Source organism: Aureococcus anophagefferens (genome assembly GCF_000186865.1).
Source record: "Aureococcus anophagefferens unplaced genomic scaffold AURANscaffold_61, whole genome shotgun sequence".
In the NCBI taxonomy this organism is placed as follows: Eukaryota; class Pelagophyceae; order Pelagomonadales; family Pelagomonadaceae; genus Aureococcus; species Aureococcus anophagefferens.
In genome coordinates, this window is record NW_008705614.1 from 36,690 (window position 1) to 63,294 (window position 26,605).

The 26,605-nt window shown below is 70.0% G+C and overlaps 4 protein-coding genes across 4 annotated transcripts in view; 2 read left to right on the forward strand and 2 right to left on the reverse strand.

Annotated features, from left to right (window-relative positions):
- Positions 1–19: 19 nt before the first annotated feature.
- Positions 20–12,060, forward strand: AURANDRAFT_68051 (hypothetical protein; the record flags this gene model as incomplete). Its single annotated transcript, XM_009043660.1, has 7 exons — positions 20–1,176; positions 1,524–1,641; positions 2,666–5,338; positions 5,457–5,753; positions 6,867–8,948; positions 10,512–10,724; positions 11,794–12,060. 7 exons carry the CDS (start codon positions 20–22, stop codon positions 12,058–12,060), a joined length of 6,807 nt encoding a protein of 2,268 aa, XP_009041908.1.
- Positions 12,061–12,956: 896 nt separating this feature from the next.
- On the reverse strand, positions 12,957–16,238 carry AURANDRAFT_68052 (hypothetical protein; the record flags this gene model as incomplete). Its single annotated transcript, XM_009043674.1, has 3 exons — positions 12,957–13,290; positions 13,432–13,668; positions 15,268–16,238. 3 exons carry the CDS (start codon positions 16,236–16,238, stop codon positions 12,957–12,959), a joined length of 1,542 nt encoding a protein of 513 aa, XP_009041922.1.
- Positions 16,239–16,608: 370 nt separating this feature from the next.
- AURANDRAFT_72738 (hypothetical protein) lies at positions 16,609–22,081 on the forward strand (the record flags this gene model as incomplete). The annotated part of the gene is made up of 4 exons (XM_009043661.1): positions 16,609–17,783; positions 17,951–20,287; positions 20,480–20,947; positions 21,274–22,081. The coding sequence occupies 4 exons, from the start codon at positions 16,609–16,611 to the stop codon at positions 22,061–22,063; spliced, it is 4,770 nt and encodes a 1,589-aa protein (XP_009041909.1).
- Positions 22,082–23,797: 1,716 nt separating this feature from the next.
- The window catches only part of AURANDRAFT_68054 (hypothetical protein), a gene marked incomplete at both ends in the record, with an annotated part of 4,950 nt that continues 2,142 nt past the window's right edge, over positions 23,798–26,605 (reverse strand). The window contains 6 exons of the mRNA XM_009043673.1: positions 23,798–23,879; positions 24,793–24,797; positions 24,946–25,110; positions 25,207–25,243; positions 25,361–25,362; positions 25,467–25,485. Coding sequence (XP_009041921.1) covers positions 23,798–23,879; positions 24,793–24,797; positions 24,946–25,110; positions 25,207–25,243; positions 25,361–25,362; positions 25,467–25,485 — 310 coding nt within the window. The remainder of the gene's footprint in view (positions 23,880–24,792; positions 24,798–24,945; positions 25,111–25,206; positions 25,244–25,360; positions 25,363–25,466; positions 25,486–26,605) is intronic.

Sequence of the window (26,605 nt, forward strand, 5' to 3'; positions counted from 1 at the left end):
TTCGGCCCCGTCGTCAGCCATGCGGTGGGTCGTCGCCGCCTGCGCTTTCGCATTGGCGTCGTCCCAGAACGTGCTCGTCGTCTACACGGGCGACTCCGCCGATTCGACGCTCAGCGTCGCGCAAGCCTTCGCGGCGGGCGCCTCCCGCGCCGGCGCGTCGACGAAGCTCGTCCTGGCCTCCGAGGCGGCCTACGACGACGTGCGGGACTGGGCGGACGTCGTCGCGCTGGGGAGCGGCGTCATCAACGGGAACGCGGACCCGACGCTCCTCGAGTTCCTCCGCTACTGGTCCTTTTCGGACGACCTCAGCGGACAGGTCGGCGCGAGCTTCGCGACGGGCGGCGGCGCGGCCGCGGGGCTCCAGCCCGTCGTCGAGGAGCTCAACCGGGCGCTGTTGACCTTCCGCCTCGTGGTCGTCGGCGGCGACGACTGGCGCGCGTCCGAGGGCGCCGCGGGCGTCGTCGGCGGCCGCGGGTGGAACGGAACCTTGGAACGCGCGGGCGGCCAGGGCTTCCGCGCGGCGACCGTCGCCGCGGCGCTCGCCCGGGGCCGGACGCCGGATAAGCCGGCGAACGGCAGCGCCGCGCCGCCGAGCTTCGGCGACGCCTGGGCCGGCGCCGTGTCCGCGAACATGACGTCGGCGGGCTACGACGCGGGCCTCGTCATCGTCAACTTCACGTCGGCCTGCGGCGACCCGGCGCAGCAGAAGATGAAGACCGTCTACGGCGACTTTTATACGGTGCTGACGCGCTGCGACCTCGGCCTCGAGTTCACGATCGCGCCCGCGAGCCGCGGCGGCGACTGCGCGTCGCGGAAGATCGGCGTCGACGTCGACGCGCGCATCTGCAGCGCCTGCGGCTGCCCCTTCTGCGTCCGCGACACGAACGGCTCCTACGCCCACCCGGACGCCAGCGCGGGCCTCGCCGACGTGCTCTGGGACGCGCCGCGGGCCTTTTCGCGCGAGGGCAGGCGCTTCACGGCGCACGCGGGCGTCGCCGTCGCCGTCGGCGGCAGCGACGACTACAGCCTCAAGTACGACCTCGCCTTCGACGACGACGGCCACCCGGCCTTCGTCAACATCTCCCACCCGCTCTGGATCTCCACGGCCGCGCGCGTCGACGGCTTCACGCGCGACGTCGCCGGCGACGCGTTCGACATCCCCCGCGGCTGCTTCAAGTAGTGGCCGGGGTTCGCTTTTTTTTCGCTTTTCGTTTTGTTAATTATTCCCTCGCAAGTTCTTCCGGGGAGGAGCTGTGTCACCGCGCCCCCGCCCGCGAGTCCCACCAGTCCAGGTCCGTCGCCGGCGGCGCGCCGCCGTCCACGAGGACGCCGTCGTCGACGGGCCGGCCCGCGCGGACGAAGCCCGTCCACCGGCGGCGGTGCGCGACGCGGCAGGAGTCGCCGTGGTCCACGTGGACGACGCCGCCGAAGCACGACGGCTTGTGGAGGCTCACGGCGTCGAGCCGCGCCGGGTCGACGGCGCACTTGCGGTTCCGCTGGCGCGCGACGGGCACCCGCCGGAGGTGTGGCGTCGGCGCCGAGTCGTTGAAGAGCACGCGCGGGAAGCAGACGCAGGGCCGCGGCTTCTTCCGGAACCAGGGCCGCGCGTTGATCGCGGCGACGGCCGCCCCGACGGACCGCGTCTGCGGGTCGGCGAAGGCGTCGCAGGAGAGGAACTCGTCGAGGTCGAGGTTCAGGAGGAGGAGCGCGTCCGCGGAGAACGCGAACGCGCAGTACTGGAGCGCGAGCTGGAGCCCCGCGAGCGTCCGGCCCCGCGAGGGCCGGCCGCCCGCCGTGCCCAGCGCGTCCTGGAAGGAGAAGTTGCCCACGTGCACGTCGGCGGGCGCGGGGCCGAGCGCGCGCGTCGGATCCCAGACGACGAAGCGGTCGACGCCGACGGCGCGATGGTACGCCGCGTACTCGCGAAAATGCTCCGCCGCGCGCGCGCCGTAGACGGGGCTGAGGCAGGCCGTCGCCTTCGCGGCGGGGAACGACGGCGGCGTCGCCAGCGGCAGCTCCGCGGCGCCGCCGCCGGCGGAGACGCGGATGTGTGACGTTTGTTGCGGGCAGCGTACGACGCGCGCGGCGACGTCGTAGACGGAGGTGGTGCTGCTCAGGCGGGTCTGTGGTGTTACTGGTAGAAAGTCGCAACAATACGTGATGTTCTTCAGCAGCTCGCGGCGCGTCCGCACGGCGACGAGGGCTTCGACGGTAGTATCTTTCGCGCTGCGCGTTCCCATGAGCACGACGCGACCCCAGCTCGTTGTGCGTGCGAGTGGCTGCGGGATTTCGACGCATTGAGCGGCGTGGAGCATTGCGATTGCTGCGAGCAGCAGCGGTGCACGCATGGTGCTTTCATGAGCACATAAGGCAGCCCACAAGCTCTGCGGATCTTTCTGTCCGAGAGATCTTTTGTCCGTCCTGGAACCGACGTTGGCTATGTGTTGAGCCAAGCCTTAAGTCCCGCCACACGTCTTCGCCTCCCGGCGCCGGTCCGCAGCCGCCGCCGACGCCGTCGCGCTCTCGTCGCGCTCCCAGCCCGCGGCGCGCGCGCACTCGTCGCAGCCGCCGCCGACGCCGTCGCGCTCCCGTCGCGCTCCCGGCCGGCGGCGCGCGCACACCACACCACACCACAGCACACCTTTACACCATGTCTTCGCGCCAGTCCTGGCTCGGCGCCCTGCCCGGCGCGAAGAAGGTCTACGGCGGCAACGCGGGGAAGAAGAAGCAACCCGCGGCGAAGGCGCGCGCGCCGCTCCGCACGCTGCAAACCAATGCCCTCGCGACGGTCGACGAGGACGCGTGGCTCGCGCCGTCGCGCAAGAACGCCTGCGCGACGCCGGAAGAAAAAGCCCCGAAGCCGCGCGCGCGCACCACGACCACGATGGCCGCGCGGGAGTCGTCGGCGCTCTTCGTCGACTCGTCGTCGGACGAGGAGCCGGAAGCGAAGAGCAAGGGCAAGGGCCTGGAGGGCGCGGTCGCGGCGGGCGCCGACGAGGACGTCGCCTGGCTCCGCGAGGCGCTCGGGGCCGAGGGGTTCGTGAGCTTCGGCAAGCGGACGGTGCGCGTGCCGAGGAGCTGGCGGCGGTCGCGGCGGTCGCGCGTCATCGGCTGGTGCGAGGACCTGGGGTTCCGCTGCGTGGCGACGGCGGAGTCGACGATCCTGGAGATGAGCAGCCGCGCCGTCGGCGAGCTGCGGGAGAAGCTCGCGGCGCGCGGCGGCGACGCGCCGGAGCCGGCGGAATCGCCCGCGCCGCCGCTCGAGGTCGTCGAGGCGCCGCGCGCGGCGGCGCGGCCGCCGCCCCCGGTCGTCGAACGCGACACGACCATCGACCTCACGGCGCTCCTCGACAGCATGCGCTTCAAGGCGCCGCCGCCGCCGCCGGACGACGCGGCGCCGCCGCCGCCGGCGGACGACGACGCCGACGAGGCCGCGGACGCGTTCGACGCGTCGGCGCGCGGCGCGCCGTCCTTCGGCGACTCCCGGCGGTCGACGACGCACGGCGAGGCCGCGCGGCTCAAGCTCGCGCGGCGCCGGTCCATGGCGCAGCACGGCCTCCTCCGGCGCCAGAGCTCCGTCGGCGGCGGCGGCGGCGCGTTCGGCCGCGCGAGCGGCTCCCTCGCGGCGGCCTTCGGCCGCACGAGCGCGTCGCGCGCCAGCGGCTCCCTCGCGCCGGCGCGCGGGTCCCTCGCGCCGGGCCGCGGGTCCGTCGCGCTCTGGGGCGTCGCCGAGGACGCCGTCGCCGTCGAGACCGCGAAGCGCGGCGAGGCGGCCGCGGCGCGCGTCGCGCCCCGCTTCCGCGGCGACGCGCGGCGCGACGTCGTCGGCGCGTGGCTCACGGGCGAGGCGCGGCGCGGCCGCTGCGTCGTCGAGGCGGGCGCGGCCGCGCGCGGCGGCGCGTGCGTCGTCGACGTCGTGCCGTCGGCGCGCGGCGGGCTCCGCGCGGTCAAGGTCGCCCTGGCGCGGGACGGCGCCCGGGGCGTCGCCGTCGTCGAGACGGAGGCGCTCGGCACGGCCGCCGCGCTCGCGGCCGCGGCCGCGGCCGCGTGGCCCGCGGGCCTCGTCGTCCGGGGCCGCGACGACGACTACTTCCTGCCCGCGGCGCTCGTCGGCGCGCGGCTGCCGGCGCTCGCGACGCTCGCGGCGAGCGCGACGCGGCTCCTGCCCGGCGACGCGTGGCGCCGCGTGCTCGCGTTCGCGGGCGACCACCGCGGCGCGGCGGCGGCGTGCCGCGACGCCGCGCGCGCGGCCGAGGCCGCCGCGGCGGCCGCCGCGGGCCGCCTCGCCCTCGGGGGGGCGGGCGGGACGACGCGGACCTGGGCGTCCGTCGCGGCGGCCATGCCCGCGGGCCGGTTCCTCAGCGAGGGCGCGTTCAAGCGCGTCTTCGCCGTCGGCGACGAGGCCGTGGGCGTCGCGGACCTCGCGCTCCTCGGCGGCGACGCGGGCGCGGCCGCCGAGGCGGCGAAGGAGCTCGAGATCTCGACGCGCCTCGCCCAGCTCCTCGACCGCGGCTGCTGCCCGAACTTTGTGGCCGCGCGCGGCGCGTTCGCGTGCGACGCGCCGCCCGGCGCCGCGTGGGGCGGCGCCGCGGCCAAGGGCAACCGCAAGAAGAAGGGCGCCAGATGGCTCTACGCGCGCATGGAGCTCTGCGGCCACGGCGACGTCGAGGGCTGGCTCCGGAGCCTGCCGGGCGGCGCGCTGCCCGACGGCGCGACGCTCGCGCTCTTCTTCCAGATGTGCTTCTCGCTCTACGCGTCGCGCGCGGCGCTGGGCCTGCGCCACTACGACGTCAAGCTCCTCAACTTCCTCGCGGCGCCCGTGGCGGCGGCCACCGTCGCGCGCTACGCCGTCGGGCCCGCGGCGTTCGACCTCCGGCTCGACCCCGCTCTGTGCGGCGCGTGGGCGAAGCTCGCGGACTTTGGGACGAGCCGCTGCGACGCCGCGAGCCTCGGGGCCCACGCCGACGGGAGCCTGCTGACGACGGTGGAGAACGCGCCCGCGGATCTGCTCGTCGCGGGCGACGCCGCGGACTTCCACGGCTTCGCGCACGACACGTTCTCGCTCGGGCTCGCCGCGGTGCACCTCTTCGGCGGGTGCGCGCCCTACGAGGAGCTCATGGCGGACTGCACCTGCCCGGCGCCCCTGCGCGGCGCCCTGGCCAAGCTCTGGCTCGCGGACGGCGGCGGCTTCGGCGCCGTCGCGCGGACCTGTAGGACCGTCTACGACGACGACGGCGCGGGGAACCCCGGCGACGCGTCGTCCGACGACGATGGCGTCGGCGAGCCCTACGACCGCACGCTCTTCGACACGCTCTACCGCTTCTTCGTGCTCCTCGGCGTGCCCGAGGCGGACGCGCTCGGCCCCGCGGGCGCAACCGGTGCTCGCGGCCGCGCGCGACCACCTCCTCGGCGACGCGCCCGCGGGCGCGAAGAAGAAGAAGAAGGCCGCGACCAAGGCCGCGCGCCGCGCCGACCAGCGGCGCGCCAGGGTGCGCAAGCGCTTCGCCGACGACGCCGCGCGCTTCGATTTCGAAACCGGCGACGCGCCGGCGATCGCGCGCTGCCGGGCGCGCTTCGGCGAGAACCTGCCCCTGCTCAAGGCCATGCTCGCCTTCGACGCGGCCCGGCGGCCGACGATGCGGGCCCTCCTCCTGTCGCCCCTCTTCGCGCCGCTCCGCGCGACGGGCGAGCTCCGCGCGGACGCGGTCTTCGCGACCTTCGCGCGCCGCGACGACGCCGCGCCGATCCCCGACGTTTAAGAAATCGCGGGGAGTTCTCTTAGCTCGCGCGGTCGACGACGATGCCCCCCGTGGACGTGATCAGCTTCGCGGCGAGGAGCGCGAAGGCGGCGCAGGGGACCCAGGCCCGCAGCGCCGCGGCGACGGCCGCGGCGGCGCCGAAGCCGCCGGCGAGCGCGGACCGGGGCGTGGGCTTGCGCGCGACGACGGCCTTCCAGTCGCCGGCCGTCGCGTCCTCCGCGTCGCAGGCCTTGAAGACGAAGACCGTGCCGGACGAGCCGCCGCGCGACACGCGGATCTGATCATCCAAATACGTCGTGTCGAGGCGCACCTCCGACGTCGGGCCCAGGTCCAGCGTCAGCGGGCCGAAGGCGACGCGCGGGCTCCGGAAGGCCGCGCGGATCGTGTTCTCGGAAAGCGTGCGATTCCACCGCGCGCCGAGCGCCTCCCGGTCGGCCTCGGGCTCGACCGCGCCCCGGAGCACGACGGAGCCCGGCAGCAGGCCGAGGAGCCGGAACTTGATGAAGTTGATCGCGAGGTTGCCGGTGCTGTGGTAGAGCACGTGCTGGTACATGGCCGTCGTGCGGAAGAGCAGCCGGCCGACGCGGCCGCGGAACCGGCCGCCGGCCGCGTTCGCCTTCTTGCTCGAGCGCTGGCCGACGTAGGCGACCTCGCACTCGCGGTAGAGCCACTCGGGCGAGTCCGCCGCGACGGTGCCCTCGTAGGAGCGCTCGAGCCGCGCGACGAGGCCGTCGACGATCTGCCGTTGCTCCGCCGACGCCTTGACGCCGCGGTCCGTCGACTGCACGGCGTTTAGTAGTTCGTTGACGTAGCGCGACGTGCGCGCCGTCGGCGCGGTCAACGCTGCGGCGCTGGCGAGGAGGGAGAGGAGCAGTGGCATCCGAAACGGCGGCGTTTTGGCGCCCATCGAGTTCTCAGCTGTTGACCTCAACTACAGCATCAACCGCTTCAACATCAAGGGCTGCCGGCCATCTCAGCCCGCCGCGCGCCGCCATGGTGGCCGGCCGCTGCGCCGCGCGGCGCGTGCTCGCGCTCGCCGCATTATTGTCAGCGACCGCGCGGGCTCGCATGGGGTCGCCGTGCATGAAAAACACGCCGGCGTGCAAGCTCAAGGCCGAGGTCGGCCACGTCGCCGACTCGGCCAAGGCCGCCGAGTTCGCGCGGCGCGAGGGCTCCGCGGCGTTCGAGGCGACGCGCGCGGCCACCGTGGAGCGCGTCATCGCCGGGCGCGAGGCGTCCCTCGCGGCGCGCATCGCGGCGTCGACGGCCCGCGCGCGCGGCGCGATCGCCGCGGCGGCGGCGGCGGCGCGCGACCGGTCGCCGCGGCGCGACGGCGACGCGCGCGGCCGCGGCGGCGACGCGCCCGGCCTGCCGCACGCCATGGAGCTCATGTTCGCCGCCGTCGACGCCCAGCGGCACACCTGGGCCGCCCAGCGCGAGGCCTACCTGGCCGTCGCGACGTCCGAGCGCGAAGGCCGGCGGGAGTTCAAGGCCACGGGCGACGACTACGGCGCCGCGGCGCGCGCGCCCGAGGCCCGCGTGCTCCAGCGCGTCGCCGACGTGCTCCGGGACGCGGCGGCGGCCGGCGCCGCCGCGGAGCGGCGCGCGCGCGCGACGCAGAACCTCACGGCGGCCAAGGAGGCCGCGGGCGCGGCGGCGCTCTCGGAGGTCGCGGCGGCGGGCGCGGCCTACGAGGCGCGGCGCTCCGGCGCGCGGGCCGCGGCGTCGGCGGCGGCCGCCCGGGCCGCGAGCCGCGCGGCGCTGGCGGCCGCGCGCGCGGACGCGCGCGCCGTCGTCGACGAGGTCGGCGCCGCGCGCGCGGCCGCGGCGCGCTCCTACGACCGCGCGAAAACCGCGGCCGCGCGGAGCGGCGCCTGCGCCGCGGCGAACCGCAACGTCACGCAGCGCTACGGCGCCTGCCGCGCGGCGGACCCGCCCTCCGACAAACGGCGGCGGCTCCAGGACAACGTCTTCTCGGCGTCCGAGTTCCTCGACTACGACCGCGGCGGCTTCGTCGCGGCGACCTTCGACGCGTCCGTCTTCGCGCTGCCCGGCGCGCGCCTCCTGGAGCACTGGGACCTGCGCCACGTCGGCGTCTTCAACCCGTCGGTCGTCGCGCTGCCCGCGGCTCTCCGGGACACGCTGCGGCGGTCCGTCTACCCGGACGCGTACTACGTCGCGACGGTGCGCCACAGCTGGGAGCAGTGCTTCCGCTTCGACATCGGCCACGCGAAATGGGCGACGGTGGGGCCGGACCGGTCCGACGCGGAGCGGCCGGGCCGCCACACGTCCGTCGTCCTCCTCGACCGCGACCTCTGCGCGCTCGGCCTCGCGGCGCAGCGCTTCCCGGACCCCTGGGACGCGCGGCGCGGCGACGTCGGCTGGCTCGCCGAGGACGTGCGCCTCTTCGCCCACAACGCGCAGTCGCCCCTGGACAGCCGGTTGATCGCGACGGCCGTCGTCGTCCACGACAAGTCGTTCTCCGACTACGACCAGGAGCACTTCAACCAGAGCTTCGGCGTCTTCGAGCTCGTGCTCGACGTCGACGCGAAGCGGCGGCCGACGGCGCGCTACATCCCCCTGCCGGGCGAGTACTACGGCGCGGCGGCGCGGGGCCACGCGGCCGTCACGGAAGTCCGCAACGTCGGCGTCTTCGACGGCGGCGACGATCTGGACTTCCTGCTCTTCCTCGGCGCCGAGGCCCAGGTCTCGAAACGGCTCTTCCCCATCCCGACGCGCCCGGCCGTGACGCCCCTGACGGGCTACTTTGGCAAGTGGCTCCACAACAACGTGAACCCGTTGTTGTTAAAGCGCCACGGCCTGCTGCTCGCCGTGGGCCACGAGCACAGCAACGAGCGCAACGACGAGGTCCACCGGACGACGTCCTGGCACACCTACCTCCACTACTTTCTGCTCTACAACGCGTCGGCGCCGCACGCGCTCCTCGCGCGGTCGCCGCCCTTTTGCTTCGCGTCGCTCGACGATCCCGCCAGGTGCGACCTCATCCAGTTCGTCTCGTCGCTGTCCTTCGCGCGGCCAAACGACGACGACCGGCGGGGCCGGGGGCACGACCTGCTCCTGGGCTACGGCATCAACGACTGCCGGGGCGCGCTCGTGCGGCTGCCCCTGCGCGCCGTCCTCGACTTCACCGCGTCCTGCGGCCTCGACCCGACGCTCGCGAGCCTCAAGGTCGCCTCGGAGTCGCGGACCGGCCACCGGAGATCTTAATCGTCGTCGCCCCGGTTCGCGGCGTCGGGGTCGACCTCGAAGGTGCCGCTCGCGTCGAAGCCGTCGCTCGACCGCCGCGTCGGGGGCTTCGCGGCGCCGCGGCCGCCCCGGCCCCGGCCGCCGCGGCCGAGCGCGCTCCGGTTCACGCCGCCGGCCGCGCCGAGGCGGCTCATGTGCTTCGTTTTCAACGCGTCGTGCTTCTTCTTCTCTTCGGCCTCTTTCAACACCTTGGCGCGCTGCTCGGGGTCCATGGCCTCGAGGGCCCGGGCCTCCTTGTCGGCCGCGGCCTTCTTCTCGGCCTGCATCTTCGCGAAGTGCGCCGTCTCGCGGCTGCTCGACGAGGAAGACGCGGCGGGCGGCGGCGCGGCCTTGGCGACGGCCTTGGGCACGGGCGGCGGCTTCGGCGCGGCCGGCGGCTTCGCGACCACTGGCGGCCTTGGCGCGGCCGGCGGCTTCGCGACCGCCGGGGGCGGTTTGGGGGTCGCGTCGCCGCCGTCGTCGTCGCCGCCGTCACGGTTCGCGGCGTCGGGGTCGACCTCGAAGGTGCCGCTCGCGTCGAAGCCGTCGCTCGACCGCCGCGTCGGGGGCTTCGCGGCGGCGCCGCGGCCGCCCCGGCCCCGGCCGCCGCGGCCGAGCGCGCTCCGATTCACGCCGCCGGCCGCGCCGAGGCGGCTCATGTGCTTCGTTTTGAGCGCGTCGTGCTTCTTCTTCTCTTCCGCCTCTTTCAGGACCTTGGCGCGCTGCTCGGGGTCCATGGCCTCGAGGGCCCGGGCCTCCTTGTCGGCGGCGGCCTTCTTCTCGGCCTGCATCTTCGCAAAGTGCGCCGTCTCCCGGCTGCTCGACGACGAGGACGACGCGGGCGGCGCGGCCTTGGCGACGGCCCTGGGCACGGGCGGCGGCGCCGCGGCGGGCCTCGGCGACGCCGCGGGCTTCTGCGACGCGGGCGTCCGCGGCGTCCGCGGCGGCGCGTCGTGCAATTTCGCCGGGCTCCGCGGCGTCGCGGGAACCTTGGGCGCCGCGAGGGCCGCCGGGTGGGTCCAGGACGTCTCGCCCGTCTGCTCGTTGAAGTAGTAGGGCTGGCCGTCGAGGAGGCCGCGCGTCCACGCCGGGTAGCCGTCGACGCGGTGCTCCGGGTTCGTCCACGACGTGCGGCCCGTCTTCGCGTGGTGGTAGTAGGTCTGCCCCTCGGGCGTCGCCACGGCCTCCCACTCCGAGATCAGCGCCCGCTCCTGGGCCTCGACGACGACGGGCACGAGCGACGGGTCCTCGCCGCGGACCGCGGGGCTCTTCGGCGTCCGCGGCGTCGCGGCGCGCCGGGGCTCCCGCGGCGACGCGATGGGGTTCGTCGCGCCGAGCTCGACGGCGCCCGCGTCCCCGCCCTTGCGGGGCCGCCGGCAGCGGAACGCGCACGCGGCGCAGCCGACGAGCGCGAGGAGCAGGACGGCGGCCGCGACGGCGCGCGCGTTCGTCGCCGTGAGGCAGAGGAGCGTGACGCAGTCGCCGTCGTCGTCGTCGTCGCCGTAGGAGATCTTCGGCGTCGTCGGCGCGGGCGTCGGCGCGGGCGCGGGCGCGGGCGTCGGCGCGGCGGCGGCGGCGGCGGCGGACGGCGGCGGCGACGGCGGCGCGACGGGAGCGGCCGTCGGCGCGGACGTCGGCGCGGCTGATGGCGTCGTCGGCGCGGGCGTCGGCGCGTCCGTCGCCGCCATGGCGGCGGACGAAAAGGCTTCGATCGTCATCGTGTCTTGCACCTCCCAGTCGTGCGCGCACGGCTCGCCGTCCTCGTAGACCTCGCCAAACTCGCACGCCGCTCTGACGCACGGTTCGAAGAGCGCCGGATCTTCGTTGATACTCTCCCAGTTGCCCATCACGGTCGCGCAGAGGTCCGCGTCGCACGCCATCGCGAAGTGGAACGGCACGGGACAGACGCCGGTGTCGTAGCAGTCCGCGTCGTCGGCGAAGTCGTTTTTCGCGGAGATGTTTGCGATGGCGATGTTCGTGCTCGTGCAGTAGTGGAGCGCGCGGGCGACGACGGCGTCCAGCTCATCGAAGCCGGGTCCGCTGATCGGTACGATGTTCATGGTGAGGGTGCCGGCGATGGTGTCGTCCGATGGCTGCGTCGTTTCCGAGAACGGCGTCGGGGCCCTGCTGGGACCGTCGGTCGCCGCGGCGAGGGCGAGGAGGACCAGGACGACAGCGGAGCCCATGGCGCCGGCGCCGACGGCACGAACAGGCGCTTCTCGAGGCAGCCCGACGGCACGAACAGGCGCTCTCGAGGCAGCCCGAGCGCTTGTCCACGTGTGGCCTCAGAAACCGCTCGTAAAAAAGTTCAAGCTGCTCGTTTTACCCCATGATCGGCGGCCCCGGCGACGGGATCTGGAAGCGGTCGGGGAAGGCCGCGTGTCGTCGCTCCGGGATGGGTCGCACGTGCCGGTCCTTGCCCCGGGGCCCCCGGTCGACGAGGTAGAAGCCGAGGCCGATGCCGAGGGCGAAGAGCAGCAGCGCCGCGCCCGCGAGGCCGATGTTCTCCGAGAAGAGGGACGCGAAGGTCACGGTCGACGCGAAGCCCGAGTGCGCGTAGATGGACGCGAGGGCCGCGTCGACGTGGCCCGAGCCGCGGAACGTGTCGAGGAAGATGAACTTCGTCGAGTTCTCGAAGATGGCGCGGTTGACGCCTTGCAACGCGAAGATCGCGACGAGATTCGACCACTCGGAGATGCGGTCCAGGGACCCGAGCCCCAAGATCAGCGCGCCGAGCGTGCCGTAGGCCAACACCGCCAGCGCGACGGGCGCGCGCGAGCCGCCGTAGGCGAAGATCGCGTTGACGGGGAACACCGCGACGCCGGCCGTGATCGTCGTGATCGCGGACACGAGCGCGACCGTCGAGTCGCCGCGCTCCTCGTCGACGACGGCGTCGACCCAGTCCGTGAAGAGCGCGCTCGAGTACCCGAAGCCCAGCGTCAAGGGTGCCAGATACCACAACCTCGCGTCCGACGCGTGCGCCGAGAGCACGGCCCGCAACCCCGAGCCGTCGAAGATCGGCAGCCGCTCGTCGCCCGGCCGCCGCGCGCGGTAGCCCAACCCAATATCCAGCGGGTTCCAGAGGAAGGCCAGCGTCGCCAGCGCGCCCAGCGCCACGAGCGACGCGATCGCGCCCGTCAGCGACGCGCCCGCGACGAGCGTCAGCGACGTCGCGAGCTTCACCAGAGCTTCGGCGCTGACGTAGATCGCCGCGAAGATCGCCGCGAACTCGGACGACGCCTCGGCCGGCTCGATGTCCTGCACCTCCGCGTAGGCCTGGGACGCGACGGCGTACTGCGCCGTCTGCGCCACCCACAACAGCCCCCCGCCGACGCCCGCGACGAGCGACGCGCCCACGACGAGGCAGTCCGCGAAGAGCCCGCCGCCCAGCAGCTCGTAGGACACGTAGGATAAAGAGAGCGCAACATAGCCCGCGAAGCCCAGCAGCAAACTATGGAGCACGCCCGCGCTGCGGACGACGTTCGTCGCGACGAGTAAAGCGGAAAGCGTGTACGCGCCGAAGAACACGCTCAGCGTGATCGACGACACGGACCGGCCCTGGAAGCTCGACGCGTAGGCCATGGACGTCACGGCGCAGCCGTGGAGCATGCCGAAGCACACGCAGAACCGCACCCACGTCGCCCGCGTCGTCGCGTAGGGCGGCAGGTCGTCGCCGAGCAGCGTCGCCTTCTCGTCCGGGTCCATGGCGTTGCAGCGCGGTGGCGAGCCGCAGCCAAATTGGCGCGCGCCTCGAGCCGCGTGCCCGCGGAAGCAATTCTGCTCACAACTCGCGGACCACACCGCGGCGCTCGCTCGTTCTTTGCGCCTGACTGCAAGTTGAATACCTCAAGACGACGTTGATGATGCCCACACCCGGAATTGCGATATGGACGGCTGCTTTCCTGTTCCGTGAGGCTGCCCCAGCGGTGGTGCCGCGCCTCGAGATTCCACTCAAGCGATGATGGAGCCGGAGCCCTTCTCGGCGATCGCTGCGGCCATCCTCGAGAGCCCGGCGAAGGACGGCGGCGAAACCCCAAAACCGCACACGCCGACGCTGCGGACGGACGACGGCGAACCCCTCTCTGCGATCGCCGCGGCGCTGCAGGAGAGCGCGACGCGCACGGAGGATGCCGCGCCGGCCGCGCGGAGCCCGGAGGACGCCGCGCCGGCCGCTCCCTTCGGGCTCTCCATCGACGTCCGGTCGCCGTCGTCCGCGGGGATGTCGCCCGCCCACACGCCGCTTCCGACGATGTCGCCCGCGGACACGCCCCGCACGACGAGCCTCCTTCAAAAAAAGGGCTTCTTCCGATACGGCGTGGGCTCCGGCACAGAGGGGGAGAGCGCGACGCGCGCGGACGACGCCGCGCCGGCCGCGCGGAGCCCGGAGGATGCCGCGCCGGCCGCTCCCTTCGGGCTCTCCATCGACGTCCGGTCGCCGTCGTCCGCGGGGATGTCGCCCGCCCACACGCCGCTTCCGACGATGTCGCCCGCGGACACGCCCCGCACGACGAGCCTCCTCCAGAGCAAGGGCTTCTTCCGATACGGCGCGGGCTCCGGGACAAAGGGGCCGCCGTCCATCGACGCGACGGGCCTCGAATCGCCGCCGTCGTCCGCCGGGGGCCTCTCGCCGCACGACGGCGCCGACACGCCGCGCACGACGAACCTGCTCGAGAGCCGCGGGTTCTTCCGGCGCGGCATGGGCTCCGGGCTCCCGCGCATGGACGAGCCCCTGACGGCGATCGTGCCGGAGACCGCGGCGCGGCCCGTGCCGCGCGTCGTCCTCGTGCCCCGGGACGACGCGCGCGGCGGCGGCGACGCCGCGGATCACCCCCTCGCGGACCGCCCGCTCGCGCCGCCGCCGCCGCCGGAGGGCCTCACGCTGCCGCCGATGCTCGCGGGCGGCGTCGAGGCGCCGCGGCAGTGCGAGGGCGTGGGCAAGGTCGCGCGCGCGTCGTCGCGCCTGAACACGGCGACGCCGGAGGTGCCGTCGCGGCCGCTCGCCGAGCCGGAGGACGTGTGCCCCATGGGCATCAGGCTCGCCGCGCCGACGGAGGAATGCGCGGCGGACCGCCCCGCGACGTCCCCGCCGCTCGAGGGCGCGTCCGAGGACGGCGCGGAGGACCTCTCCGAGACCCCGGCGCCGCCGGCGCCCCCGGCCGACTCAGAGAGCCCGGAGCCGCCGCCGGCGGCCGCCCTGACGGCGTCGGCCACGGAGACGCTCCTCGCCATGCCTCCCCGGGAGCCTCCGGCGCCCCCGGCCGACTCGGAGAGCCCGGAGCCGCCGGCGGCGGCCGCCCTGACGGCGTCGGCCACGGAGACGCTCCTCGCCGTGCCTCCCCGGGAGCCTCCGGCGCCCCCGGCCGACGCTGAGAGCCGGGAGCCGCCGGCGGCGGCTCCTCTGACGGTGTCGGCCACGGAGACGCTCCTCGCCATGCCTCCCCGGGAGCCGCCGCCGCGCCGCCGGCCGAGGACGACGCGGACAGCCTCGACGACGTGGACCTCTTCGCGCCCCCCGCGGCGCGGCCCCCCGCGTCGTCGTCCGCGGAGCTCCTCGCGCCTCCTCCGCCGACGTTCGCCGCGCCGGGCGACGACGGCCTGGAGGACGTGGACCTCTTCGCGGCTCCCGAGAAGGCGCCGCTCGCGAAGCCGCCGCCGCTGCCCGCGCCGGACGTCGACGCGCTCGACCTCTTCGCGGCGCCGGCCGTGCGGCCGCCGCCGCCGCCCCTGCCGCCGCCGCCGGCGCCGGCGCCGGCGCCGCGGCCGCCGCCGATCTACGCGCCGCCGCCGCCGACCTTCGACGCGCCCGCGCCGGGCCGCTTCGTCGAACCCCCGGACGCGTTCGCGGCGGACTTCGACGACCCGTTCACGCCGCGCGCCGACGCGCCCGTGGACCCCGTGGACGTCTACGTCTACGAGCGCGAGGCCCTCGCCGCGCGGGACCCCTTCGCCGGCGACGGCGTCGCCGTCGGCGCGGACGGCGTCGGCGCCGCGCTCGGCGCGATGAGCTTCTTCCGGAGCTTCGCGCCGGGGGGCGACAAGCCCCAGGCGGCGACCGTCGACGGCGTGCCGTTGATCCGGCCGCGCCCGTACACGCGCGACGTGAACTTTTTGGGCGGCGCGCGGCCGTCCGCGCGCGACGCGGACGCGTCGCCCGCCGTCGACGGCGCGGGCCGGGACGTCGTCTCCCTGTGCCTCGACGAGGCCCTGCACCTGCACTAACCCGGCGCTTTAGATGTCGCTGGGGTCCGGCGGGTTCAGGAACCGCTCGAGCTCCTCGGGGTTCGGCTTGCGCTCGTAGACGTAGACGTGCGTCGCGCCCCAGGAGCACTCCGCCTCCTCCTCGAAGAGCAGGAAGAGGTGCACGGCGAAGTCGAGCCGCTTCGACAGGGAGATGACGACGGAGCCGTGGCTCAGCTCCTGGCTAAAGTCGGCGAAGCGCCGCACGAGCTCCGGGTTGAAGCACGTGAGGTCCACGAAGACGCACGTGCCCGCGAGCCACGAGTCGTCCGCGAAGAAGTCGTCGTGCGTGACGCTCAGCTCCATGTCCTGGCGCGCATCCTGCTCCTTGTCGCTCAGCGTCGGGTAGACCGTCTCCTGGAACCGCTCGAGGAGCACCGTGGCGCCGTCGACGAGCGTCTGCAGCCCCTCGATGCCCGCGGCCTTCTCCCACGAGTGGCACAAGACGGCCGCCAGCACCGTCTTCCCGAGGCCGCAGCCGCAGTCCACGAAGGTCCCGATGCCCTCCTTGCCCAGGTGGCCGTGGATGCGCTTCAGCTTCATCAGGATGCCCGCGAAGACGCCCAGGTCGACCTCGCCGTAGGACCAGTACTCGTCGAGGAACATCTCGTCCGCGCGCTCCTTGCGGCTCATCTCCCGCGCGTCCTCGGGCGTGTGGGCCTCGGTGGCGATCTCCTCGATGCGCTTGCGCAGCCGCTCCTGGTCCGAGTTGCGCCAGATCTCGTGGCCGCGCTTGTCCATGACGCGCGCGTGCACGAGCGGCACGGCCGCCCAGACCTCCATGAGGCTCCGGTGGATGATGGGCGACGGGATCGGCGGCGGCTCCGGCGGCGGCGGCGCGGCGGGGTCCGCGTTCGGGTCCAGCGGCGGCGGCGGCGCGGGCGTCGGCGAGTGCGCGATGAGCACCCATCGGTCGAGCGCGACGCCGACGTCCGCGGGCGTCGCGCGGATGCGCCGCTCGAGGTAGTCGAGCTCCGCCTCGGTCCACTCCTTCATCTCCGCGACGTCGATCTGGTCCGGGTTCTCCCGCTCGCGCGCGAGCTCCTTCTGCTTCTCCTCCAGAAGCCGCTCCGCCTCCTCCTTCTCCGCGATCTCCTTCTCGCGCTCCTTGATGGCCTCCTCCTCCATGGCGTCGCCGGCCTTCTTCATCAACTTGGACATGTCCATGGCGGCGGCGATGAGCGCGTCGCGGTCCTCTCGGACCGCGACGGACGACGCAACGCGGTGCGCGCAGCAGCGCTGCGAGCACCTGGGGCTGCTTTCGGCTGCCTCGAAGTGCACCGTCGCAGCACCTAGGTTCAATGCCAGCCCTGAAACGATTAGAGCATGGCCGCCGGGGTATTATCAGTGTGATCGCGCCTAAACGATGATCCCGGGCCTGCCGAACTCCGGGAGCCAGCTGTCGCTGGGCTCCATCGCGTCGTTCCAGTCGCACCTCAGTCAGGTGTCGCTGTCGTCGACGGTCAAGGCCGAGCGGCGCAAGCTCGCGACCGAAAGGTTGGAGGAGACGGCCATCGAGCTCCGCAAGTGGCTGCGGTCCGCGACGAAATCCCTCAAGCACGAGCTCTACGAGGATGCCGTGCGGCGCTTCACGCGGGCCATCGACCTCATGCGCGCGCTCTACGAGTGCGAGGAGGGGCGGTCCATCGCGAAGCGCCACACGCTCACGGAGCCCGTGACGCTGCTCGGGCGCCTCTACTACCGGCGCGCGCGCGTCTGGCTGCGCCTGGACCAGCCCCGCGAGGCCGAGCTCGACCTCGACCAGGCCGTCGCCCTGGCGCCCAAGGCCGCGCAGCTCTACCTGCTCAAGGGCGCGACGCAGATGCGGCTCCGGCGCTACGCGGACGCGTCCGAGACCCTGCTCAAGGGCATCGCCTGCGCGCCGTCGGACGCCAACGTGCGGCGCCAGTTCGACGGCTGCCTCCACGCGCTGCGGGAGCAGGGCGTCGCCTACCACAACATGCCCCACGCGCCCGTCGGCACCATCGGCCCAGCGCAGCTCCACGACCCCGGCGCGACGCCCAACGTCCTCGCGTCGTCCGAGGGCGGCAAGGGCGCGCTGGGCATCCGCGCGCTGGGCGCCAAGCTCAAGACGGCGCCCGGGTCGGCGTCGCACCTGAAGGAGGGCGACTCGGACTCCGGCGACGACAAGCCCAAGGCGCCGCCCGCGGCGGCCGCGGACGAGAAGAACACGGGCGACGCGCTCACGGACGCGGACGTCCACGTCGCCTTGAACAACGCGGGCGCCTTCCTCCATCTGGAGGACCTCATCGAGCCGGAGATCGAGTTCTGGAAGTCGAACGGTCTGGAGCTGGCCTTCGAGGAGGTCTTGGAGGGCGTGCACCAGGTGCTCCTCGACTTCAAGCCCGTGCTCCGGTCCATCTTCCTCAACGGCTGCCACCGCTACGCCGCCGAGGACGCGAAGCGCCACTGGGAGGCGGAGCAGGCCGCCGCGGGCCACGCCAACGCGCCGACGCCGCCGAGCGAGGACGCGAGCGTCGCGAGCGCGAACCGACCGGGGCAGCAAAAGGGTGATTCAACGTCGCTTCAACGTGAGTGTTCCGCGCGCGCGCGTTCCGGAAACAGCACCCACGCTTCGAGAGCGCTCCGAGAGATGATCGCCCGTCCAAAAATCAGCCGAAACGAGCGGAAAACGACCGAGATCGGAGCCTTTGAAGTTGGGAATGTCGCACCCTTTTGCTGCCCAGGAACCGGCCCGGCGCGTTCCCGCACAAGGGCCGCCGCGTCACGGCGTCCGAGCCCGGCTCCGAGGCGCCGGGCCGGGCCACGCCCGGCTCCGGCCCGACGCGGCCGGGCACGGAGGGCGGCTCCGAGTCCGTGGCCGCGTCGCGCGCGGGCTCCGCGGAGGGCCGGTCGCGCGCGTCCGTCGTCGGGCCCGCGGCCGCGGCCGCCGCGGCGCTGCGCCGCGGGTCCGCGGGCCAGGCGCCGGAGCACGAGTCCACGGCCGGCGACCTGTCGCGCCCGACGTCCGCCGCGCGGCGCCGCAAGGTCGCCGAGGACGACGTCTCGGAGCTGCGGGACGACGACGGCGACGCGGCCGCGCCGCCGGCGAACACGCGGGGCTTCGGCGAGATGAACGACGACGGGCCCGACGAGACGGATCTGGAGTTCTTCCCGCGCCTCGCGGGGGGCACGGCGCCCGACGCCATCCCCTACAGCAAGTGGTCCCAGGAGGTGGTGGCGGAAACAGTGGCGCTTCCGGGCGGCGCGCAGGTCGCGGGCCTCTCGACGCTCATCGCGCAGCGCGCGTCCATGTCCGGGTCCCAGCTGCTGCGCCTCCTGCGGGAGGTGCGCCTCACGGACCACGGCATCAACGACGACGTCGCCCTCGTCGCCATCGGCCGCACGCTCGGCCGGGCCGCCGCGCGGCGCGAGATGGGCGAGGTGCCCGAGGACGCGCGCTTCTTCCCGAACCGCGACATCCACGGCGCGCCCCGCGACGAGCCGGAGAAGGGCACCGGCGGCGAGCCGCCGAAGAAGGGCTTCCGGCGCATGTCCGCGGTGTCCGCGCACCTCGAGGTGTCGACGACGACGGAGACGTTCCCGTTCAGCACGGAGACGCCGGGGAAGCTCAGCGTCAAGGCGCGGGGCATGCTCGCGCAGCGGCCCGCGGCGGCCTGGGCCGACATCATGGCCCCGGGCCAGGGCCTCAACGCCATCCGCTTCCCCCAGTTCCTCGAGGTCTTCTCGCGCGTCGCGGCCGCGCGCTACTCGGCGAAGATCCCCCAGTACCTCAAGGACATGGAGGAGCGCCAGAAGGGCATCCACCTCGACTGGATCCGGGCCCAGGCCGAGTTCGGGCGCCACCGGAAAGAACTGGAAATGGTCGGCGCGACGCACGACGACACGATCATGGCCGGCGGCGACGACGACGACGCCTCCGAGTCCGACGGCGAGGCGCCCGACGACGCGTCGACGTCGACGCGGGGCTCCCAGGGGTCGAAGATGAGCGCCAAGTCGCGGCCCGGCCTCAGCCGCCAGGGGTCGAAGCTCGGCGCCGCCGCGCGCAAGTCCGCGGTCGCCGGCAAGCCGCCGCCGCCGGGCCGGCGGAACACGGCGCACCGCGGCCGCGCGCCGTCGCGCGGGTCCCTCCTCGACGGCCCGCCCAAGTTCGGCCGGGGCACGCAGCAGTTCAAGGGCGGCGCCCCGAAGAAGGCGCCGAAGCGGCGCATGTCCGTCGTCGCGGACGACGACGAGGATTTCGAGCGGTCCGGCTCCGACGACGACGAGTCGAGCCGGCGGCCGCCGTCGTCGCGCGGCGGCGGCGGCGCCAGCGACGACTCGGACTCGTCGGCGTCCAGCGGCAGCGACGCGAGCTCCGTCGGCTCCGTCGCGTCCGTGTCCTCGCGCGTCTCCAGCCGGAGCGGCCGCGGCCGCGCGCCGCAGAGCCGGCCGGGGTCCGCGACGGCCAAGCGCAAGGGCTCCTTCATGGGCGGCGGCGGCCCCCGCGCCGGCGGCGCCAAGGGCACGTTCCGCGGCCGCCAGTCGTCCTTCTCCGCGGCCAAGGGCGCGCCGCGCGGCCGGTCCGGGTCCGTGAACCTGCCCGGCGGCGGCGGCCCGCGCGGCTCGCGGCTCGGCGCGGGCGGCCGGCGGCCCACGGCCGGCGCCGTCACGGGCGCCGTGAAGCGCAGCGGCTCGCGCACGGGCGCGTCGCCGAGCCCCGGCCGGGGCCGGTCGCAGTCGCGCGGCGAGTCCGGCGAGTCCGACGACGGCCAGCCGAAGCGGCGCGCGTTCTCCCGCGCGGGCAGCCGCCAGAACCTGAGCCGGCAGGGGTCGCGCCAGAACATCGGGTCCGTGACGGGCAACACGAACGTGTTGATCCACCGCATCGGCGACGGGCCGCCCGAGGCCGTCGTCGAGAAGATGACGCTCGTCGAGGTGCGGTCGAAGATGAAGATCGCGCTCCTCTGCGACCGCATCCAGTACGCCGTCGAGCGCCACGTCGTCTTGCAGCCGGAGGCCGTCCAGGGCGCGACGCATTTGCGCGAGCGCGCGGACTGCGAGGAGTTCGTCGAGCGGTACCGGTCCGTGTGGAAGTCGACCGCCGGTTCGGGACGTCCCGACCAAACTTTGAACTTCTCGAGCTCGGTCACATCGAAGTCGATTCGGCTGATTTTTGGACGGATCGATTGCGCTAGTCGAGTTCTCGAAGCCCAGCGGAAGTGCTCGTGTCAAAACATTCAAATACGCGCACATTGAATTTGATGTCCACGCAGGTACCGGCTCTGGCTCCGCCGCGTCTTCGCGCACTACGCGCGCGCGGCGGCCGCGGACGCCGAGGCCGCGGCGGCGGCGCCGACGCGGCCGACGACGGGCCTCGGCGCCGTGCGCGAGAGCCGCGCGCAGCAGCAGAACTGGGAGAGCCCGCGGCCGCCCGTGCTCGACGTCCGCGAGTTCGTCTTCATGATGAAGGACCTGGGGCTCGTGTCGCGGACGCTCACGCTGTCCGACGTCGCGCGGACCCTGGTGTCCGTCTGCTCCTTCACGGGCGAGCCCAAGCTCGACAAGCTCGACCAGGACGACTTCGCGCGCGCGCTCTTCTACTGCGCGGAGGCGAAGACGTTCGACGGCCTCGTCGCCGCGAAGGACCGCGTCGAGCGCTTCATCACCCACGACTTCTTCCTCGCCATCAAGACCCAGACGACGGTCCAGATGCTCTGGGACCAGTGCGACGCGCTCGCGGGGTTCCACTAATCTTATCTAGAGGGCGTCGCGGGTGAGGGACTCGGGGAAGCGGCACGGGAATCTCGGGCGCCGTCTCATTTCGCCGCAGACACTTTGGCGTGCAACGTTGTGCGACCCGTCGGCGCGACGACTCGAGCATGGGCTGCAAACCGAGCAAGCGGCACTCCGAGCACGAGGGGAATTCGCCGCCCGGCCAGCGCTTGAGCCGCCCTTCTTTAAATGAAACCCGGCCGACGCCGAAACGGCTCGAGTTTCCCGATTCGCCGCCGCGCCGCCGTGTGGAGCGGGACCGCTCGCTCACGTCGCCGCCGCGACGGTCGTCCAGTTTCCTCGATTATTTCTCGCCGCCGAGCGCGTCGAAACGGCCGCCGCCGCCGCCGCCGCCGCCGCCGATGCAGCGCGGGCCGGCGAAGGTCGACCGCCGCGACTACGACGAAAAGCTCCTCGCGGTCATCGAGCGCGACTCCGGGAGCCGCGTGTCCGTGAACTTGACGCCGGAGCCCTCGCTCGAGCGGGTGCCCTCGCGACTGTCGCGGACGAGCAGCGCGCGGAAGCCCCTGCGGAGCGCCTCGTGGCGCGCGCCCATGGACAAGAATTTGAGCCGCGAGGACGCGATCGTGCGCCACGCGTCCGTGCTCGGCGCGCGCCTCGCGCGCCTCGGGCTCCGCGAGCGGGAGGCCAAGGCCGACGGCAACTGCCAGTTCCGCGCGCTGTCCTTCGAGCTCTTCGGGACGTCGGAGCACTTCGGCCACGTCCGCGAGACCGTCGCGCGGCTCATGCAGCGGAAGCGCGACGAGTTCGAGCCCTACGTCGAGGGGCCCTGGGACGACTACGTCGCCGCGCTGACCAACGCGTCGTCCTGGGGCGACGAGCTCACGCTCCAGGCCTCGGCCGAGGCGTGGGACGTCGTCGTCCACGTCGTCACGTCCTCGGACGAGCACTACTACCTCATGTACGGCACGCCCGCGCCGTCGCCCCGGGCCCTTTTCACCCCGCGGGCGGCGCGGCGCAAGAGGACCGCCCAGCGCCACTGCTTCCTCACCTACACGGCGCCCGTCCACTACAACGTCCTCTCCGCCGAGCCGGTGCCGCCGGGCGGGGACGTGCTCCTCTAAGCCGGCGTCTTCCGATCGATTAGCATTCTAGAACTCGGCAAAGGGGAGGTTGAGCTTCCTAGGCGTCGGAGCTGCCAGCGGCTCAGGTCGGCTCGAATCTCCACAGTCCACAAAGCGCTTCGAACCGTATCTTCCCAAACAGGAAGCCGATCTTTGGCGGTGATAAAGTTGACTGAGCGGCCGCAGCCCTGAATTGTACCGGGATTCACGTTATTTCATCGCTGCGCGATGTCGCTGGCGCCGTCCAAGTACGGGAAAACGGTGCGGTCGCCGGAGCTGAAGACCCATCTGATGACCGGCGAGTTCGTGCGCATCGAGAAGTGCAAGGGCAACGCGTTCTTGTTCCGCATCGTCGACATTTCGGACTACCATGACTTGGCTGCTGCGGATCAGGCGGATTGGGCGGGCGAATACAGCTGCCGCGCGGAATTCGCGTTGGCCCAGTGGTGTTCGGTCATAGGGGATGATGACGGGGTCTTCCCCATGTCGCAGATGCCGCTGAAAGAGCGCGCAGCATGTGAGGGCATTCCCGAGATTGTGCTTCGGTGGGAGTTTTCCTGGTTCCCTGTGGAATCTATTCGTCAGGTGGTGGTCATCTGGCCCATGGAAGACATAACAGATAAAAAGGTATTTGTTCATGGGATGCATGATGTCTTTGTCATAGGCTATCAGCAGGCTGCTGACAAGCGGTTGCAGAGAATCGAACCCCATTGTTGGTCTACGTTCCCAGAGACGCACCCGGTGTTTGGAAAAGATGATGATCACGAGCCATTGGTGCATGAAAGTCGCACATCTAAGATATGGACAGCCAGATCACTGCTGCTCAGGACCTGTATTTCAGATTTATTGGGCAAAACGCAGCCCGGCTGCTGCAATTCTGCGGTGTTACTGGGGGTTGATGGAGAAATATGGGACATCATCAAGGCTGCATTAACACACCAGTCCATAACATCTGACCTGGAGAAGGTGTCCACCAGGAGAGGCTATCAGCCAGATACCTCCGCTTTAGCAATGCACAGATTCCACCGGCACTTCACCTACCAGGGTTTTTTGGCCAAGACCACGCCAGCATTTGTGCATGTTGGCAAGTTCCTGGGCCACTACTGGAATCTCTTTCAGTCAAAGACCCAGCAAAAACAAGCAGCTACGATATGTGAAAGGTCCCACGTCTATGCAGATTGCGAGGAGGTCCGTGCTATAGTGGAGATGCCACTCCCAGGTGAGGATGTGCAAGAAGCAGAAGAAGAGCATATGAAGGATCTCTGTAACCAGTATGGAATTGCGTACGACGACGGTGTGAAGAGGAGACGAGTGCCCCCCGTTCCCAGTCTATCCATCAAATATGATGCTGATGCCAGACAGTTGCACGTTGCTGTCTGCTGGAAAGCTGGGGTCTTTTCTGATGTGAGGGCGCTTGTGGAGCAGACAGTACCAGGCCGGCAAGTTGCCGCGCTCCGGCCGAAGCCTCCCAAGATCCGCCAGCCATCTACCGGCAAGCCTCGAAATACGGTATCCTATTCGGACGACGAGGACTATGTTCCCCCTTTGAAGACGTTCGCGGAGTGGGAATACAAGCCCGTCGTGCTTGCGGGGAAGCGCGCGCGGGCAGCAGTTAAGTATTCCTAGCATAAATTTATCTATTTATTTATCTATTTAGTTCCCAAAGCTGCGAGTAAAAATCTCCTAAGTCCACGATGGAGATGATGGCAGCCTGATGAGCTGCTCGTAGGTCGCTCAAAAATAATAATTAGACGGAGATAAAGACATCTCCGAGCAGAGCTCCTTCGCGCGCGCGCACCAGAACTCGTAGTTTGTTCTGTCGATACGATTAGGCGGAGAAAGTCGCGCGGGAAGTTGCCGCGGAGCTTCGGGACGTGCTCGCGAGCGTCGTGCATGCCAGATTCGTGCGCTCCCAGCGTAAAACTTGCACCACTCGTAGCGGCGGTCGCGGCGGGGTAGTACGTCCATTGGCAAAATATGGACATGCGCATGGGCGGAGATCGATGCAGGGGACGGGGCTGCCCGCCCATGCTCTCCTTAACTCGGGAGAGCTAATTCGAATACACGATTGCTAAGTCCTAACTCTTAACTTTTAATCGGTGTTATCGTGCTTCGTCAAGCTTCGGTATATTTTGATCGATGCTTGCGAGCATCGGCGCGTAAAAGCGCTGCTGGTAGAATGTCACCGGAGCCCCGACGCAGCCCCCTGCTAAATTCTTATCGCAATCTGGAACTTCGACCGGCGGCTAGTATCTATACCTTACTTCGCTAATGTCGAAGAGCTCGCCACTCCGAGTCATGCTATTGTTGACACGGAGCATGCGCTTCTCCTTGTTTGCCGCGATGAGGTCCTTGCAGCGACGAGCCTGGCCGCGAACCCGAGGTCTGCCACCAGGGTGACGGAAGTTCCGCCTCAGGGTCAAGGGCTCCAACGCGGGCTTCGCCCAGCGGCACGCCAGTTTTTGTTTTTTGTTAAAAATGAATGGGTTTGCAGAGTAAAGAATTTAAGTTCTATTGTAAATCATGTAATTACGGTGCTAACAAAACGCAATTTTAAAAAGGATATTCGCCCCACCGGTTAGTGGTCGATATGCAAAAAACGGGTTATCTGTGTTGTGATTTGTGTTTGTGTCTGTAAAATGCTCTGTAAAGTTGTGAATTGTGATGTGAATTGTGATGTGAATTGTGATGTGAATTGTGATGTGAATTGTGTTTTGTCCTCATGAAACCTGACCTGATTAAGAATATTGCTTTCATGATTCAAATACAAATTTAGAATCCGGAAATCGTCTTCGGAGAACTCGCATATCTTTCTCTTTTAAAATGTAATCAGTATCATCATTTGCTTCATCTTGAGGTCTGGAATCGGTATAGATTATTACTTTCTTAATATTGGAATAATGAGTTTTATGACCCAACGTGATTCTGTCTGTTTTTGGACTCCACTTCTCGTGTGTTAAAGGATGTGTCAAAATTAATACATCAAGTCCATTTGTTACGCTAGGATTAAGATTCGCTAGTGCAGGAATTTCTAAACTCTTCAAACCCTTTACTTCATCTTTTAACCAAGACATATCCTCAACATTATCACTAAATCTTGTATTGTAAGAAAGTGATTTCAGACTATTTATTAAAGGTATCACTTTCCCGAGTTCTTTAAATATAAATCCATTATCGTAGCTATCATATAAGTATACAAATTTAATTAAACCGTTGTCGATAGACACTTCAATACCAAAAAAAGGTGAAAAACCATTGGAAAAGTACATAAAAATGATAATAATACAATAATAATACTACTACAAGATTATTCTATATTATACATTGAGAGATTATAAAGACTGTTTCTATGTTGAAGTATGGGCTTGTATGGTTCTATACAACCTCTCTATGTAAAAAAAACCATAGTTTTCGTGTAGATCCTAAGAATGGCTAGACAATTGGAGATTTTCGATGAATTTAAGTTTGTTCCATTAGTTTGTGTTTTTATATTCAAGATCTTTTGATATTTCAAAATTCATGTGTGTATTCTCTATGGGTTCCAACGCGGGCTTCGCCCAGCGGCACGTCGAGGGTAACAAGGGGGCTAAATTGAAATCTGCTCAAAAACGACTCAAAACTCAGCAGATTCGAAACATTGGTCACAAAGGGGCTGAAATGTGTCTGCTCGAGTGGCTCCAACGCGGGCTTCGCCCAGCGGCACGTCGAGGGTAACAAGGGGCTAAATTGAAATCTGCTCAAAAACGACTCAAAACTCAGCAGATTCGAAGCATTGGTCACAAAGGGGCTGAAATGTGTCTGCTCGAGTGGCTCCAACGCGGGCTTCGCCCAGCGGCACGTCGAGGGTAACAAGGGGCTAAATTGAAATCTGCTCAAAAACGACAAAAATTATATCGAAATGGCAAAAAGGGGGGAAAATCTGGTGTGGTAAACAAGGGGCTATACAAATAAATGGTGAAATCGCTAAAAGAGCCCCAAATCGCCCATGGTAACTAAAGGGGAAATGTGAAGTCCAGAAAGATCTGCAGCGCCTCGGCCTGGGGCATGGCCGTGGGCTTGGATGTCGGCGCGGCCGACGGAGATGCCGTCGTCGTCGGGAACAGCGACGGCGCAGCCAACGGCGATGCCGTCGTCGGGCGCAACGACGGAAGGGCCGTCGCGCGCAACGACGGGAGGGCCGTCGTGGGCCTTTTGGACGGGGCGGCGGACGCCGGCGCGGCCGTCGTGGGGCCGTACGTCGGCGCCGCGGTCATCGGGGTCGCGGACGGCGGCGCCGTTTCCGACGACGGCGCGGACGTGGACGGCGCGGACGTGGACGGCGCGGCCGACGGCGGCACTATCGTGGGGCGCGGGGACGGCGCGGCCGTCGGCGCCGCGGTCGTCGGCGTCGTCGTCGGCTCCGCCGCCGTCGGCGCCGCGGTCGTCGGGGTCGCGGACGGCGGCGCCGACTCTGAGGACGGCGCGGACGTGGACGGCGCGGCCGACGGCCGCACCATCGTGGGGCGCGAGGACGTCGGCGCCGCGGTCGTCGGCGTCGTCGTC